The 14913-nt window shown below is 45.0% G+C and overlaps 1 protein-coding gene across 1 annotated transcript in view; it reads left to right on the forward strand.

Annotated features, from left to right (window-relative positions):
- Nucleotides 1-13020, forward strand: part of C1QL4 (complement C1q like 4) — a 39580-nt gene extending 26560 nt beyond the window's left edge. Inside the window, exon 2 of the mRNA XM_083727832.1 lies at nucleotides 8887-13020. Within this exon, the coding sequence (XP_083583958.1) occupies nucleotides 8887-9066 (180 nt within the window). The 3' untranslated portion in view covers nucleotides 9067-13020. The remainder of the gene's footprint in view (nucleotides 1-8886) is intronic.
- Nucleotides 13021-14913: the final 1893 nt, after the last annotated feature.

A 14913-nucleotide genomic window follows, 5' to 3' on the forward strand; every position in this document is an offset into this window, starting at 1 on the left:
TTAAAGTAGCACGGCTATGCTGGATGTCTAGGGAACCAAAGCCACTGTTTTTATTTTGCTGGAGTGGATGGGGGGCAGGAATCAATGATTTCAGAAATAACACAGTTTTTAAAATTATGTTTTCAAATATAATTTAAGTCTGAAGTGTTTGTTGTTAAAGTTATGTTACGTGCCCTTAAAAAATGGTTTAATATGAAATCTGACTTAAAACATAAACCAGCATGTTTCAGTCTATATGCAACTTGAAAAACAACAACCCCAACCTGTATTTATAATCCTCTAGAAAACACTTATTTAATGAATCATACTTTTCTATGTAAAAAGGGGGGGGTGACTTTTGAGGTGAAACATTATAAAAATTAGACACACAATAGGCCGTTTTGGCAAATTATGGATATTTATGACTCACCTGAGCAGCAGAGACATTTAGGGAATAATCAACTGCCATCCTAAATGCAGTAGGATGTGACTCCTATTGAAATCAAGAGAACTTACTTCTGAATAAACCGGCATAAAATTGGATTAAGCAATGTTATGTTCTATTGACTTCAATGTTGAAGTATTAGGCTGATGTTTTACTCTCCCATCTCCTGAAGAAACACTATTCTAACCCAATATTCTTGATTCAGGATGGTACTGGGAATTTAGTAAATGGTCTTGTTTAGTGCCTTTGCATAAGCACACGGAAAACCAAAAAGAAATTCCTTACCTTCACACCTGTATACTTTGTCTCTAAGCAGTGCAAAAAAAAAGGGTGCATGATTAGTATCCAAAGGTTTTGGATTACACTCCTAGTTTCCATAAAGGCTCTACTGCAAACCGGTTATGCTTTGGTTGTCACACAGCACCAATGCATCTACCTCCACATTCAGGAAACACATGGATCACGCAACAGGGAAAATTCATTTCAGTGTGATTTAAAATCACTTCGATTTAAATCAATCCAACATGCCCTTGATCACAGATGCGAATGTCGGCATGCAGTAGGAGATCAACAGAATTCTAGCAGTGGTGCACATGGAGCGACGCTTTCGTTCTTTTATTTATGTAGCAATTCATATCCCCTCTGGATTCCACTTTCTGCCCTTCACAGGTGACTAATCCGTTTCCGTGTCTGTCTATTCCATTTCATTTTTCAACGAACTCCAGCCCAAGGTTGTTGTATTTTTGGATGAGGATAAGCCCAAAGAAAGGTTAAAAACTACCACAAAAGCCTCCACCTTGGATTTTTTTAAAAAAATGCTATCAGATGTAGGTTGAGGCCAGCGTTATGACTTTTATACATCATTGCAAACTTATAACACAAAGCATAAAAGCTGCTACAGAGTCAGGGGTGCCTACTTGGCCCTGCAACCGTGAATACCAGGAGCTGTGGGTGCCATGCAGCGTGCAAAGCCCTGGCACCGAAATTTGTGGGCGCCCGGTCCCTTCATGGGGAATTTCGTGGGTGCTCAGGCACCCAGGGTGGTTTTGGCTTCCTCCATTCGCTTGTATTATCATTTCCCCCAGAGCAAAAACATGGGTTTGACCTTTCACAAATTTGCACTAGCAAGGTTTGTACGCAGATGGGTTCGGGACAAGAGGCCGGTGGTGAACAGCTGGAAGCAAGAGGGAGATATCCAGGTGAATAAGAAATTCTGTTGCTGGCTTATGGGGATGACTGTTCTGGATGGGAATGTGGGGCATGTATCTGCACATGTACACATATGCTCAGAAGGCTGAGAAGTTGGGTGGGCATTCAAGGTCCAAGCATGTCGCGGTCTGTGTTTGAATGCAGATGTGTAGGGCTGGATTTAGGTTTGATGAGGCCGTAAGCTACTGAAGGTAATGGGGCCCTTTATGTGTCCTGCTGGGATGCGGGTGGCGTTGTGGGTTAAACCACAGAGCCTAGGAATTGCCGATCAGGTCGGCGGTTCAAATCCCCGTGATGGGGTGAGCTTCCGTTGCTCAGTCCCTGCTCCTGCCAACCTAGCAATTCAACAGCACGTCAAAAGTGCAAGTAGATAAATAGGTACCGCTCCAGCGGGAAGTTAAACGGTGTTTCCGTGCGCTGCTCTGGTTTGCCAGAAGCGGCTCAGTCATGCTGGCCACATGACCTGGAAGCTGTATGCCAGCTCCCTCGGCCAATAAAGCAAGATGAGCGCCGCAACCCCAGAGTCGGTCACGACTGGACCTAATGTTCAGGGGTCCCTTTACCTTTTTATATGTCCAGCTGTCCTTTGTCAACAACAAATTGTCACTTTTTTGTGCTGAATATAAGCTATATGGTAATTTATGGACCTAATAGGCATCTAAAGCCATTTACATATGTTGCCATGCAACCAGTCCATGCAAAATGTAGGCACCTTATATATAGAAATGAGCAAACCATTGATATTTTAGGGAGCAGGCTAGCAGGAGGGGCCCATTACTTACATCATAGGAGCCTACACAACACAAAACACTGTTGCTGTATGTAGGTTTTATTTTATTTGTTTTTTATCTTATATTTTGGAAATGTACATCCAGGGTTTTTTTAACCTTTAAATTTCTGGGGGTCCCCAAGAGAGTGGGGCCCTAAGCTATAGCTTGTTTAGCTTATACTTAAATCTGGCACTGTGTTAGCTGGTTGGCAAAGCAGAATTCAGCTGTGTTGTATGGGAAGGGGAGAGAGAATGGTTAAGCAGCATATGTTCTGTTACCAAATTGATTAATAATGCAAATTTAATTAAGCAGAATTAATACAACATGTGTTAATTACATTTCAACAAAGAAAAATTGCTGATGCTGCCTGCTCTGTATTTCCCGCCCAGACCTATCAGATTTCTTCAAGTTTATCTTCTTGACCTTTTTCGGGGGGGGGGGGGACACATTCTTCAGATTGTTGTGAACTTGGGTTGTTTGGTCGTCTGAATTAAACTACTTTTGAGACACTGTTAGGTGTGTCACAGTGGAGGGCATGCAGTCAAGAGAATCAGGCCCGTAACGTTGCGTACAACCAACATGATTTAAATATACAGTAAAGAATTTGGGTCATTCATCCTCCCATCCACCCTCATGGATAATCTCAGGATTGTGGGTTCGAGTTTCACATGGGGCATGAAGAGTCCAGCATTGCAGGGGTTGGGCTAGATGATCCTCGTGGTCCTTTTCAACTCTACAGTTCTATGGCTATACCTTATACTTTTGTCCTTCTTCCCATGTGACTCTTGTATTGCTATGTCCTTGCCTCACCCTCACAGCCCTTCTGCACATACAGTGGTACCTCTGGTTACGAACTTAATTCATTCTGGAGGTCCGTTCTTAACCTGAAACCGTTCTTAACCTGAGGTACCACTTTAACTGGGACGCAGGTGGTGCTGTGCTCTAAACCACTGAGCCTAGGGATTGCTGATCGGAAGGTTGGCAATTCGAATCCCCGTGACGGGGTGAGCTCCCGTTGCTCGGTCCCTGCTCCTGCCAACCTAGTAGTTTGAAAGCACCTCAAAGTGCAAGTAGATAAATAGGTACCACTCCAGCGAGAAGGTAAACGGCATTTCCGTGCACTGCTCTGGTTCGCCGGAAGCAGCTTAATCAGGCTGGCCACATGACCCGGAAGCTGTACGCCGGCTCCTTCGGCCAATAAAGTGAGATGAGCACCACAACCCCAGAGTCGGCCACAACTGGACCTAATGGTCAGGGGTCCCTTTACCTTTAAGATGAAGGTATTTTCCCCCCTTTGCTGGAGTAGGTGTTTCAATTCAGCCCCCTTCCTGTTTCAGGAAGATTTGCAATGAACCCTGCCAAATGCAGGAGGATTTAACCCCGCGCTCCTCAGCTCTTAAGTGGGGGTTAGATCCTGTTGTATTGGCTGCCCATGCCAACTAATGCAGGGGACCTGTGCGGCCAATGCAGAACTGAACCCCATTGCACTGTCCATAAATGGATATCACTGTGGGTACAGTTTGAGGGAAGTGGCCTCGCAGGCCAACTAGAACCCACTGGAAGGCCAAGATTGGCCCATGGGCTGAAGGTTCCCCACCCCTGGTCAATAAGGATTGACACCAGCTCTCCAGAACTGGGGTCTCCCAGTTCTACCTCCCAGAGCTACTTGTCAGAAATTGAACCTGGGACCTTTTGCATGCAATCTCTTCTTCTTCTTCTTCTTCTTCTTCTTCTTCTTCTTCTTCTTCTTCTTCTTCTTCTTCTTCTGTGGTCACTCGTAGCTGAGTAAGATTGTCTTCCATAAACACAGTTTTAGCAGTGAGTCCGTAAGTGACTGTGGAGGCCAATTCTGGATTCACACATCCTTCCACAGTGGGGACATAGGTTTGGGCAGGGAGGGGAGTTGATCATGGTGAGGGTTTGCCAAGTGTGCCTTCCTCTTAGTGCATTTCCCCCTTTCATCCTGAGTTCAAGCGTCTTCAAAGCCCATGACACCTTCAGTCAAGGCTGTTCTCCAACTGGAGCGCTAGCAGGCCAGTGTTTCCCAGTTGTCAGTGTTGATAGATTTGCCTTGAGAGAGTCTTTGAACCTCTTTTGTTGACCACCAGCATTACACTTTCCGTTTTTAAGTTTGAAATAGAGCAGTTGCTTTGGAAGATGATAATCAGGCATCCGCACAACACAACCAGCTTAACAAAGTTGATGTTGAAGAATTGTTGTTTTGACACTGGTGAACTTTGCTTCTTCCAGTACACTGGCATTAGTTCGCCTGTCTTCTCAAGTGATGTGTGAAATCTTTTGGAGACACCATTGAAGGAATCGTTTGAGGAGTTGGAGATGGTGTTTATAAGTGGTCCATGTTTCACAAGCATACAGTAAGTTTGGTCTATCACTGAGATGACTACCTAGCCATAATACAAAGGCTATTGTTCATACATCATTCACTCAACAGTGACAAGAATAACATCCATGTCTGAAAAACACAAGACAACTGAATTTTCCTGGAATTCAGGGGTAAAAGAACCAATGCCTGGAAAGGATAGGGTTAAAACCTCACCGGGTTTTTTCCTTCTTGTCTGTTTTTGTGAAATATAAGGAGCCTCAAAGCAACGTTTTCTTCCTGGCGCAAAATTTTATGGACTTTGAACAAGTCTCCTCTTAATTGCCTTTTCACTTAAGTAAACAGTCCTGGTCATTTTAATCTTTCTTCATGCTTTATTTATAAGTCAGATTGATTCTCAGAATCCGGCGGGCCAGCTCACGTGAGCCAGGGGGACAACTGCTCACAACCGCTAGTTGCTGAATGAAGGCTTTGTGTGTGTGAAGAAAGCTGCAAATCAGCAGTGCATCACTTTAAACATTAAAGTAGCACAGAAAGAGGATTCAGGAAGGGGTTAGAAAGTTAACAACCCTCGGGCCCCTCATGCTGTTGGCCAGATGTGCTTTGGCCAAATATGCCTTCCCAAAACGGATCCCAAAACAATATTCTTCAAGGCAGCAGTTTAAAGCTTGCCTCCTCTGTCTTCCCCAGGACATGGTTTGAAGGTAGATGAGGTCATCACCTTGCTCAAACTAAGCAGGTCTGGCTCTGATCTGTGCTTGGATGGGTGACTGCCTGTAAAATGAATGGATGCTGTTCCTGGGTTCCATAACAGAGGGAGCAGAGGGTATAAATGTAAGAAAATAAAACAGTAAAACAAGCAGCTCTGAAGCAGATGCCTTAACAGATACACAAATAGCTTGACCGTGGGGATGCTTAACTCAGAAGCAAGTCCCATTCGGGTGAATAGGCTTCTAGATGCACAGGGTGTTTGCATGCGTTGAAGCAAGGCGGTTGGGCGGTTTTTGCTTAAACCAATTGGAACATGCATTGGCCAGAATTAATAGTTAATCTGGCCCCCTGCAGTCATATTCCACTGATGTGAAGATGCACAACAAAAAAAGCTTCCTTGGATTTGCAGGTTACTGAAGCAAAAGGACATTAGGTGAAAGATCTCAGGGCCATATTTCTCGGATGCCTTTTGCGTACCTGGGATAGGGTTTTGAAATAATGGCCATTTAGGATGTACAGGCAGATGCCTGAACTAGCCCCAGCTCGTATCGGTGAATTGCTGCTACCCATCAAAAGCCTACAATTATTCGCTGCTTCTCCTTGTTTAATAGCTGTTTGGTATGCTCAGAGCTGCGTTACATGGGTCTGTGATCGCACCACAGAAGTACAGGGTTTTTTGCACCTGGAACCGAATCCAGCATCTCAAACGTGTCTGTCTTAATGTTTGGGCTGTGTGTGTGTTGTTGTTTTTTAAGAGCCTGTATGGATGAGGAGATAAGCTTCAAAAGAAGAAAGCATTGGGTCCTTGTGACATTTCAGAACATTTGAGTACAGGTTGCCCTGCTCAGCACCATATCGCTGTGCACTGCTCATGTAGCCAGCTGTTTCAGGAGGTGTTTTAAAGAAGTTTTTCTGTTTTTAGGAATAATTTTAACCAGTGCTATTCTTCTAGAAAAAGAGATGCTTGGAACTCACCATGAAAGCCTCCCTTGTTCTCTTATAATGGCAATGGCGCCCTCCTGAGAGGTGCCGGAACTGAGTTCCGGTGAGTTCTGACTGGGGTGGGGGGGGGGAATTTTAACTACAGTGGACACTCGGGTTGCGAACGTGATCTGTGTGGGATGCATGTTCACAACCCACAGTGTCCGCAACCCACAGTGGTGCTTCTACGCATGCATGACCGCCAAAACCCGGAAGTAACCCGTTCCGGTACTTCCAGGTTTCGGCGGTCTGCAACCTGAAAAAACACAACCTGAAGCGGCTGTAACCCGAGGTATGACTGTAGTGCCTTAGCTGTTATATGGATTGTGATAAGGATCTGGCCGGCTGGGCCAAAAAGGTTCTCCACCTCAGATGTAGACAATATTGAGCTTGATGGACCAGTGCTCTGACTTGCTATAAGGCAGTTTCATTAAAGACTATTTACAGAAACACTGTAAAATTAAGGAATGTTAGAAGGATGCTGGAATGAAGTTTTGCGGTTTAGCAGTAATGTGATAGAATTAAGTAAAATCGGATTATGAATAGGTGAGAATGTAAAGTCACAACGTATTAAGATGAATTATTAAGATAAAAGCAAAGATGGAAAGGATTTGCTGAAATTGCTAACTGAACTAGAATACAAAAAAGGGAGGTGTGAGGAGGTCAGGGAAACAAGTAAATGAAAGACAAGACATGGAAAGATTGAAATGTTTTTAATTGTTTTTATTTTTCTGTATTTTGTATTTTTTGTTTTCTTTTTTTTCTCTCATTTTTGTAACTTTTTTGAAACTTTAATGAATATTATCTTAAAAAAAAGACTTGCTATAAAGCAGTTTCCTGTGTTCCATGTGGCACTCCAGATGTTTCTAGACTACAACTCCCATCATCCTTAACAATTTGCCACACTGGCTGGGGCTGATGGGAGCTGGAGTCTCAGCAGCACCCATAGGACCAGAAAGACTGCTCCTAACTCCCAACTCCCCATTGTATTGGAAAATAGAGGCACTCTGGTCAAGAGAAACGAGCTAAGGCAGCAATAACAGTTAAGCTGCTAATAGCTGCATCTCTGAACACCTAGCCTCCAGGCCAGAGGCAAAGTAGCAGAAAAAGTTGTGGTTAAGCCAGATGTCAAAAGTTGAAGCTTGTAAGGGACGTATATCCACAGAAGAAGAAAAAAGGCCCATCCAGACTACAAATAGAGCAAGGAAGTCCAAAGGGCTTAGCAGAGACAGAGAGATGTAGTGGAAATTCTCCCCAAATGCATAGTTTAAGGTTGCTCATCAAAGGTTATGGTTGGGTTATGGCTATTTCATAACGGTGGGACAAGCAAGGAAGGAATGACTTATCAAGCTGCTTATGGGAAACTATAAAAGCATACCCTCCAACATTTCTCCAGTGAAAATAGAGACACCCCCTCCTACATTTCTCCAATGAAAATAGGGGTGTCCCAAGAAGAGAGGGACATTTTGGGATCAAATCAGAAACCAAGAATGCTTCTGTAAATCTGGGACTGTCCCTGGAAAATAGAGACACTTGGAGGGTTTGTGAAGGTAAAAAGGTAAAGGACAAGGACCCCTGGATGGCGAAGTCCAGTCAAAGGCGACTATGGGGTTGAGGCGCTCATCTTGCTTTCAGGCCGAGGGAGCCAGCATTTGCCCACAGACAGCTTTCCAGGTCATGTGGCCAGCATGACTAAATCGCTTCTGGTGCAATGGTACACCATGACGGAAACCAGAGCGCACTGAAACACCACAGCGGTACCTATTTATCTACTTTTTTGAACTGCTAGGTTGGCAGGAGCTGGGACAGAGCAACGGGAGCTGACCCTGTCACGGTTCAAATTACCAACCTTCTGAATGGCAAGCCCAAGAGGCTCAGTGGTTTAGACCACAGTGCCACCCGCGTCCCTAGGGTTTGTGAAAGCATATGTGTAACCTGTAATTGGGGTCTCTTGACCACACCGTGAGGTGGATGATGCACCATTCTTGTGCATGAATAAATTCTGTTTTCCTTTGTGAAATATACTCGGAGTCGAGAGTGGATTTCATGCTCTTTATTCAGCTCATAGTGGTGAGGAGGAATGAAAGTTCCCCCAAAAATATCTGCTTTATATACATTATTTACACAATGGGCTGTACGTGATTGGATAATTCCGGGATTCTCCTGTTGGCCAATCAGGTTGTGGATTCACTTCCACCTTGAGCTGGATTGGGTGGCTTCTGTGAACCAATCATACTGCTGCATTGTTCTAGGACCAATCAGACTGCTGCATTTTGGATCCTATTGTTCTAGGACCAATCAGACTGCTGCATTTTGGACCCTATTCAACTCAGTACATAACACTTTGCTACGCATGGCCTGGTAATTTGGTTTTGGCTGCGTGATGAACCTCCGTGGCAGAGTACCATAACACTGCCAGCCCCTTGCTAACCTCTCTCTTCTCTCCCCAGGTCCGGGCCAGTGCCATAGCTCAGGATGCTGACCAGAACTATGATTACGCCAGCAACAGCGTGATTCTACACCTGGACGTGGGCGACGAAGTTTTCATCAAGCTGGACGGAGGGAAGGTTCATGGGGGCAACACCAACAAGTACAGCACCTTCTCTGGCTTCATCATCTACCCAGACTGAGCCCCGCCGGCTCCTGTTTCCCCTCCTCCTTTTTTTTTGCCTACCCAAACCCTTTCCCCGCTCTGGGTCAGCTTTTATTCCCCCTTGGCTTTACCAACTCCCTGGACCCAGAAGGTCCTTCCAGCAAGGTCCGGCCAATAAGGACTGAAACGGAAACTTGGGGGGAGGAAGTCCTCCCCCTTGGGTTCATACGACTGTGAAAAGGGGTGGGAGGATTAAGGGATTTTTGGTGCATGGGGAAATCCGGGAGGGGGTGGATACAGGGGAACATAATGTCATGGTGGGTGGGCGCTGGTCAGTGGAAGAAAGGCCATGTCCAGGATCGGAGGATGAAGGGAAGGGCGACGGATGGGGAACAAGGCCCAGACTTGCTGCATATTGGCTCTGTAAGTCCATTTCCTTAGCATCCCTTTAGATGTAAGGTACAAATATTCGAAGAGGGGTGGTTTCATTAGTGCAGTCCGGTCCCTTCATCAACTTTTCACAGGAAATGTTTTATTGATTGCATTTATATCTCACCCTTCTTCCAATGAGCTCAGGACAGGCTTATATGATTCTCCCTTCCCTCATTTTGCCCTCACAACAACCTTGCGAGGGACTAGGCCCAGAGACCATCCCACAGTCCACCCAGCGAGCTTCGTGGTCAAGTGGGAATTTGAACTTGGGTTTCTCCTATCTTGGTCCAAACACTCTGTTACACCCGCTGCTGGCTCAAGATGCCTCATATATATATATTAATTGGTCAATTATGGAGGTGGGATTCATTATCTGTATAAATCATAATGTATCCAACGGGAAGGGCGGGGGAGAGAATGGGGAGGTCTTCTGCAGGAACAGGGGGCAGTACAGTTGAATTTAATTTCCCCGTTCTCCATAGCAGTGTTCCGCCAACATGCCAGCAAGACCATGAACATATACAGAGGGGGATACATCTTTTGCTCTGGTGACGTTGCATGCCAGTAGCAAGAAAAGGTTAGGCTTTTTTTTTAAGCGTGTGTTGTGCAAGGTTCACTGTTTTAAGCCTGCTCCGTTTAAGAAATGGGAGACAAAACCATCCAAATAAAATCTCCAGTCCCCTTCTATATCAAACAGGTGCCCTGAAGACTCTTGTACGAATGGGGAAGGGGGTCGAGCCCCAATTCCTCCTACCTTTGTACATTAACCTACAGGTCTGTCTGGGCAGCTGCCAATAGGGCGATCTTGTGTTGACCTGCATGAAGATATATAGGTATTATCCATGTTTCAGACCTCAAGCTGGGACAAATGGGGGTCTCTGCACCTTTGTGTGTAAATATCTCACCACAGCCACCCTGAACTGGGGACGACAGTGACTGCGACAGTCTGTGTCATCATAAAACTTTGTGCTGCAAATGATGATTCCCACATGCACACCGCAACAGTGCGGGGACATGCTGAAATGACTGGGAGCATGTCCCAGAGACAGTTTCTGGCTCAACATTGCTACCAGAGGCTATTAAGGGGTTTGATGGGTGGCAGGGTGTGTTGTGTGCCAAAAGACCACCGCAGACACCCCCAGATGCATAAACCACTGCAAGATAGGTGACCAGAATATATTGCATTTTCCCATTCATGACCTGCTGTTGCAATACCTGCCACGTAAAACCACGCCTCCCCACACTGCTAAAACATGCATTGTCATAATCAGATTTTGAGTGTGTGCTATTCACCCACAAAATTCACCCACACGCCCAATAGTTCACCCTACTTTCAAAACTCTCTGGAAGTGCGTCAGTGTGAACACAAGAGATACCGTATCAAACAGCCATACGACCTGACAGGGCCAGCTCCGCCACACATAAGCAGAGTGAAGTGACCTGATTCATTTGGCACCATGAAGGTCAGGGGTGCAGGGAGGTGGATGCAAGAACGGACGTCCAAATTGTTTGTGGGAGAACACCGCTGTTTTGACTCTCCTTCAGGGAGCTCTGCAACCTAACTTCCACAGAGCTTAATCTATTAAAGAATAAACATCGCCACCAACCCAAAAAGAATACAACCACATCTTTCCTCCAAAACATGCCCACTTGTGCATGCCTAATCCCTCAGCTTGCACACATGATTTTAAATAAAAAAATTTAATACAGTGGAACCTCGGTTTACGAATGTAGTCTGTTCAGGAAGACCGTTCGACTTCCAGAACATTTCTGGAAGCAATTATGTCCGGAAAACTCAATACAGAAGCCGCATGGAACGTTCAGCTTCCAAAAAGCCAAAACGTTTGACTTCCGAAATGCTCGAAAACTGAGGTACCACTGTATAAATTTACTTCCTGCCCTTCTGGTGCTTACACACCACTCAGAGTGGCAATTTAAATCAACCATAAAATAACGTTTAAAACACACACACACACACCACATCTTTTCTCCAACACATGCCCACTTGTGCATGCCTAATCCCTCAACTTGCACACACACTTTTAAATATTTGTTTTAAATATAAATTTACTTCCTGAACTTCTGGTGCCTACACATCACTCAGGGTGGCAATTCAAATCAACCATAAAATAATATTTCAAAACACACACACACACACTATATATATATAACAAAAGGAGATAGAAGATTAAAACAAAAATGACTGCATTAAAATATATGCATCCAAATCAGACTTAAAGGTCTTGCCTTTCTCATGCGTCCAGGTTTAGATGAGGAAGGAAGACAGGCAGAGAGATGACACGAGCTCCCTCTGTAGGTTTGCTTAGCAACAGGTCCCATCTAAAGACAAAAGAAGGACCTTTTCATTCTGCCCACCTTATGTAGCCCTGCAAACTTATTTTCCATATATGTGAACATTTGCACATGTAATTGTGCTCAGGCATTGAGAGGTGCACCAATGCCTTTTCAACTCTTAGGTGTACATGTGTTTGCTGGCCTGTACATCTATTAGGATTGCCAAATTAAGCTCTGGTGTCTGGCATTCCCAGCCCTACCATTAACATCCACGCGAATGCCAGAATGGATGTAAATTTACACGTGCAAGGTTTGGAGCCAGGAGACAGAAAGAGAGAAGAATTCTCAGAGCCAACGTCAGGTCAGGCCAGAATCTTGTATTTATCATTCAAATTTCGTATTCCTGAAAGAAATCACCAGTGGCTTCTCTGATATTTTTCCAGCCCTATTAAATATGCAGAGGTGTGCCTGCATGTTTGGTGCTCACAAATGCCTGCCATCTCTGCACGCCATTGTCCGCATTTGTGTGTGTGCACATTTGAATTTGAGGGTGCACAGCTCTCGGTTGAAAGCATGGAGTGAAACAGAGGAGAATCTGTGAAACCGAGACCGTATGTGAACCTCCACAAATTGCACAACAAAACATACATGTGGCAAAAGAAAGCAACAACCATGTGCGCAAATTTACTTGTGCGCAACTGTGTACATTATTATTTATAGCACCTAAAATGTATATAAAATTATAACTTACAAATATATATATATACACACACACAAACATGTGAGTGCGCATGTATTAATGCGCAAACATGCCGTGCATGATTTATCTGTACATTTATATTACCAAAATTCATCTCCCCCTCCTCAGCTATTAAACCCCATCCTGCTTCTGTCTCTCTCTCCCCCCTGCCTCTTTCATTCCTCGTCCTTCCAGGGACAGAAAAAGAAATCCTCAGCTTCTGTTGCTGGTGGCTGCAGGCCGGAGCCCTGGTCTGCAGCCTTGCTATTTTGCACAGTCCCCCCACTGCATGTGTGCCCTTTCATTAGCAATTTTTCAAATCCGTGGAGGGATCTGGACAGTGCCTCGTACATACTATAGACAGAAACCTGCCAGAGAGGCCCCAGGGCATGGCTGTGAACTCAGCAATCGGGATGGTTTTGCTGCCAGGAACGTGAATGCCTCTGGGACCACTCAACTCTGTGTCTTTAAATGATCAGAATCTGTGTTTTATCTGTTAATAAAGATACTCTGGTTTTTGACGCACATCTTGCCTTTGCTGGTGTCCGTTCAGGGAACAATCGCATTAGCTGCGTGCAAATATTTACGTTTACCAAGTACTAAAGCGTTCATTTACATGCACATACACAGTCCCAGAAACATTTGCATGCATACAGATGTACAACTACATGAGCAAAACCCTATGTAGAACACACACACACATCTGCACACACTTGTGTTTTTTCCCCCTCCAGGCTACAGAATGCTCCTTTTTTAACAAACCTCTTTCTTCAGCCTATTTACACCACCACAGAACTCTCAAATACAGGATTTTATTACTGGGTTTGGAATTCAGTTCCTTGATATCTTTCACACACAAAAACCACACACGCAAGTTTGCTGCTATGCATTTAAAGAGTGATATCAACATAAAATAAATGCCTTTGAGTCTCTTCCCCCTTCAAAGCGGATGTGTGCAAGTACACATACGGTATTTCTTATTACCTGTCTCAACAATCCACACACACTGGGACTTCCTCTCTCATGTATGATCTAAAGAAGCAGAACGAAGTGGCGAAGGGGACTGTATCACTTCAAACTGTAGCTGGCGGTGGGGGAATGAGGGATTTTAATGCTCCCTCGTGTTTAAACAAAACCTGGGTCAGGGAGAGGGACCCAGCACAGCAGGGAGACGTGCTCTACCCCAGCTCTCTCCACCGAGAGGTTTGTGTTTGTGTGTGATGGAGAGGTCCACTTAAAACTGCTTTCTCCCACCTCCACTCTTGTTTCCTTCTGCTTGTTATTCCAGATACATGAGGCCTAGGGACGCCAGTGGCACTGTGGTCTAAACCATTGAGCCTCTTGGGCTTGAAGATCGGAAGGTCAGCGGTTCGAATCCCTGTGACGGAGTAAGCTCCTGTTGCTCTATCCCAACTCCTGCCAACTTAGCAGTTTGAAAGCACACCAGTGCAAGTAGATAAATAGGTACCGCTGTGGCGGGAAGGTAAACGGCGTTTCCGTGAGCTCTGGTGTCCCCTTGCACCAGAAGTGGTTAAGTCATGCTGGCCACATGACCCAGAAAGCTGTCTGTGGACAAACGCCGGCTCCTGAAAGTGAGATGAGCACCGCAACCCCATAGTCGCCTTTGACTGGACTTAACCGTCCAGGGTTTACCTTTACCTTTTTACATGGGGCCTCAAGTGTTTGGGGTACCAAGAAGAAGGGAAAGACAGTCTCAGATTCCAGCAGGGCAGCTGTGTTGAAGCAGAGGTGGCTAACCTATGGCCTTCCAAATGTTACTGAACTACAACTTCCATCATCCCTGACCATTGACCATGCCGGCTGGGGCTGATGGAAGCTGTAGTTCAGCAAAATCTGTAGGAGAACATTTTGGTCACTACCATATGTCCAGGATTTCAAAGGTGGAATTGGAAATTCTGTTTTCTCCCTAAGCATATGGCACTTACGGGGAAATCTGGTACTCTCTATATGCTGCTGGACTCCAACTTCCATCAGCCCTAGGCAGCATGGTGAGCAATGATGGGAGTTGTAGTCTGATAGGGCTGCCAAAAGTCCGGATTTTCTGGACGTTACTGGGATTTCAAAGACGGAATTGACGTCCGAGGGAATTTCTAAAAGGCACTGCATTGTCCTGTATCTTAGGCAAGTGAACCAATAATCACGGTTCTTTGGTATTTTTGTAAAAAAGAAAAGAAAAAAATGCTCAGCAACTCTGGGGTTTGTCTTCAAAAAGCTCAAGCACTTTCGGTTGTTGCTTTTTGAAATATGGCAACCCCGGTCTTAAGGAAAACATATTGTGGCCTGGATTTGAATGGGCCAGTGCCCATTTTGTCAGATGCATAAAGTGGTCCCCTATGCACGGAGGTGCATGTGGTCATTGAGAAGGTATGAATCAATGGCATAAAGCATGTAGGTTGC

The sequence above is a fragment of the Podarcis gaigeae genome (assembly GCF_964106915.1).
Source record: "Podarcis gaigeae genome assembly, chromosome: 2".
NCBI lineage: Eukaryota > Metazoa > Chordata > Lepidosauria > Squamata > Lacertidae > Podarcis > Podarcis gaigeae.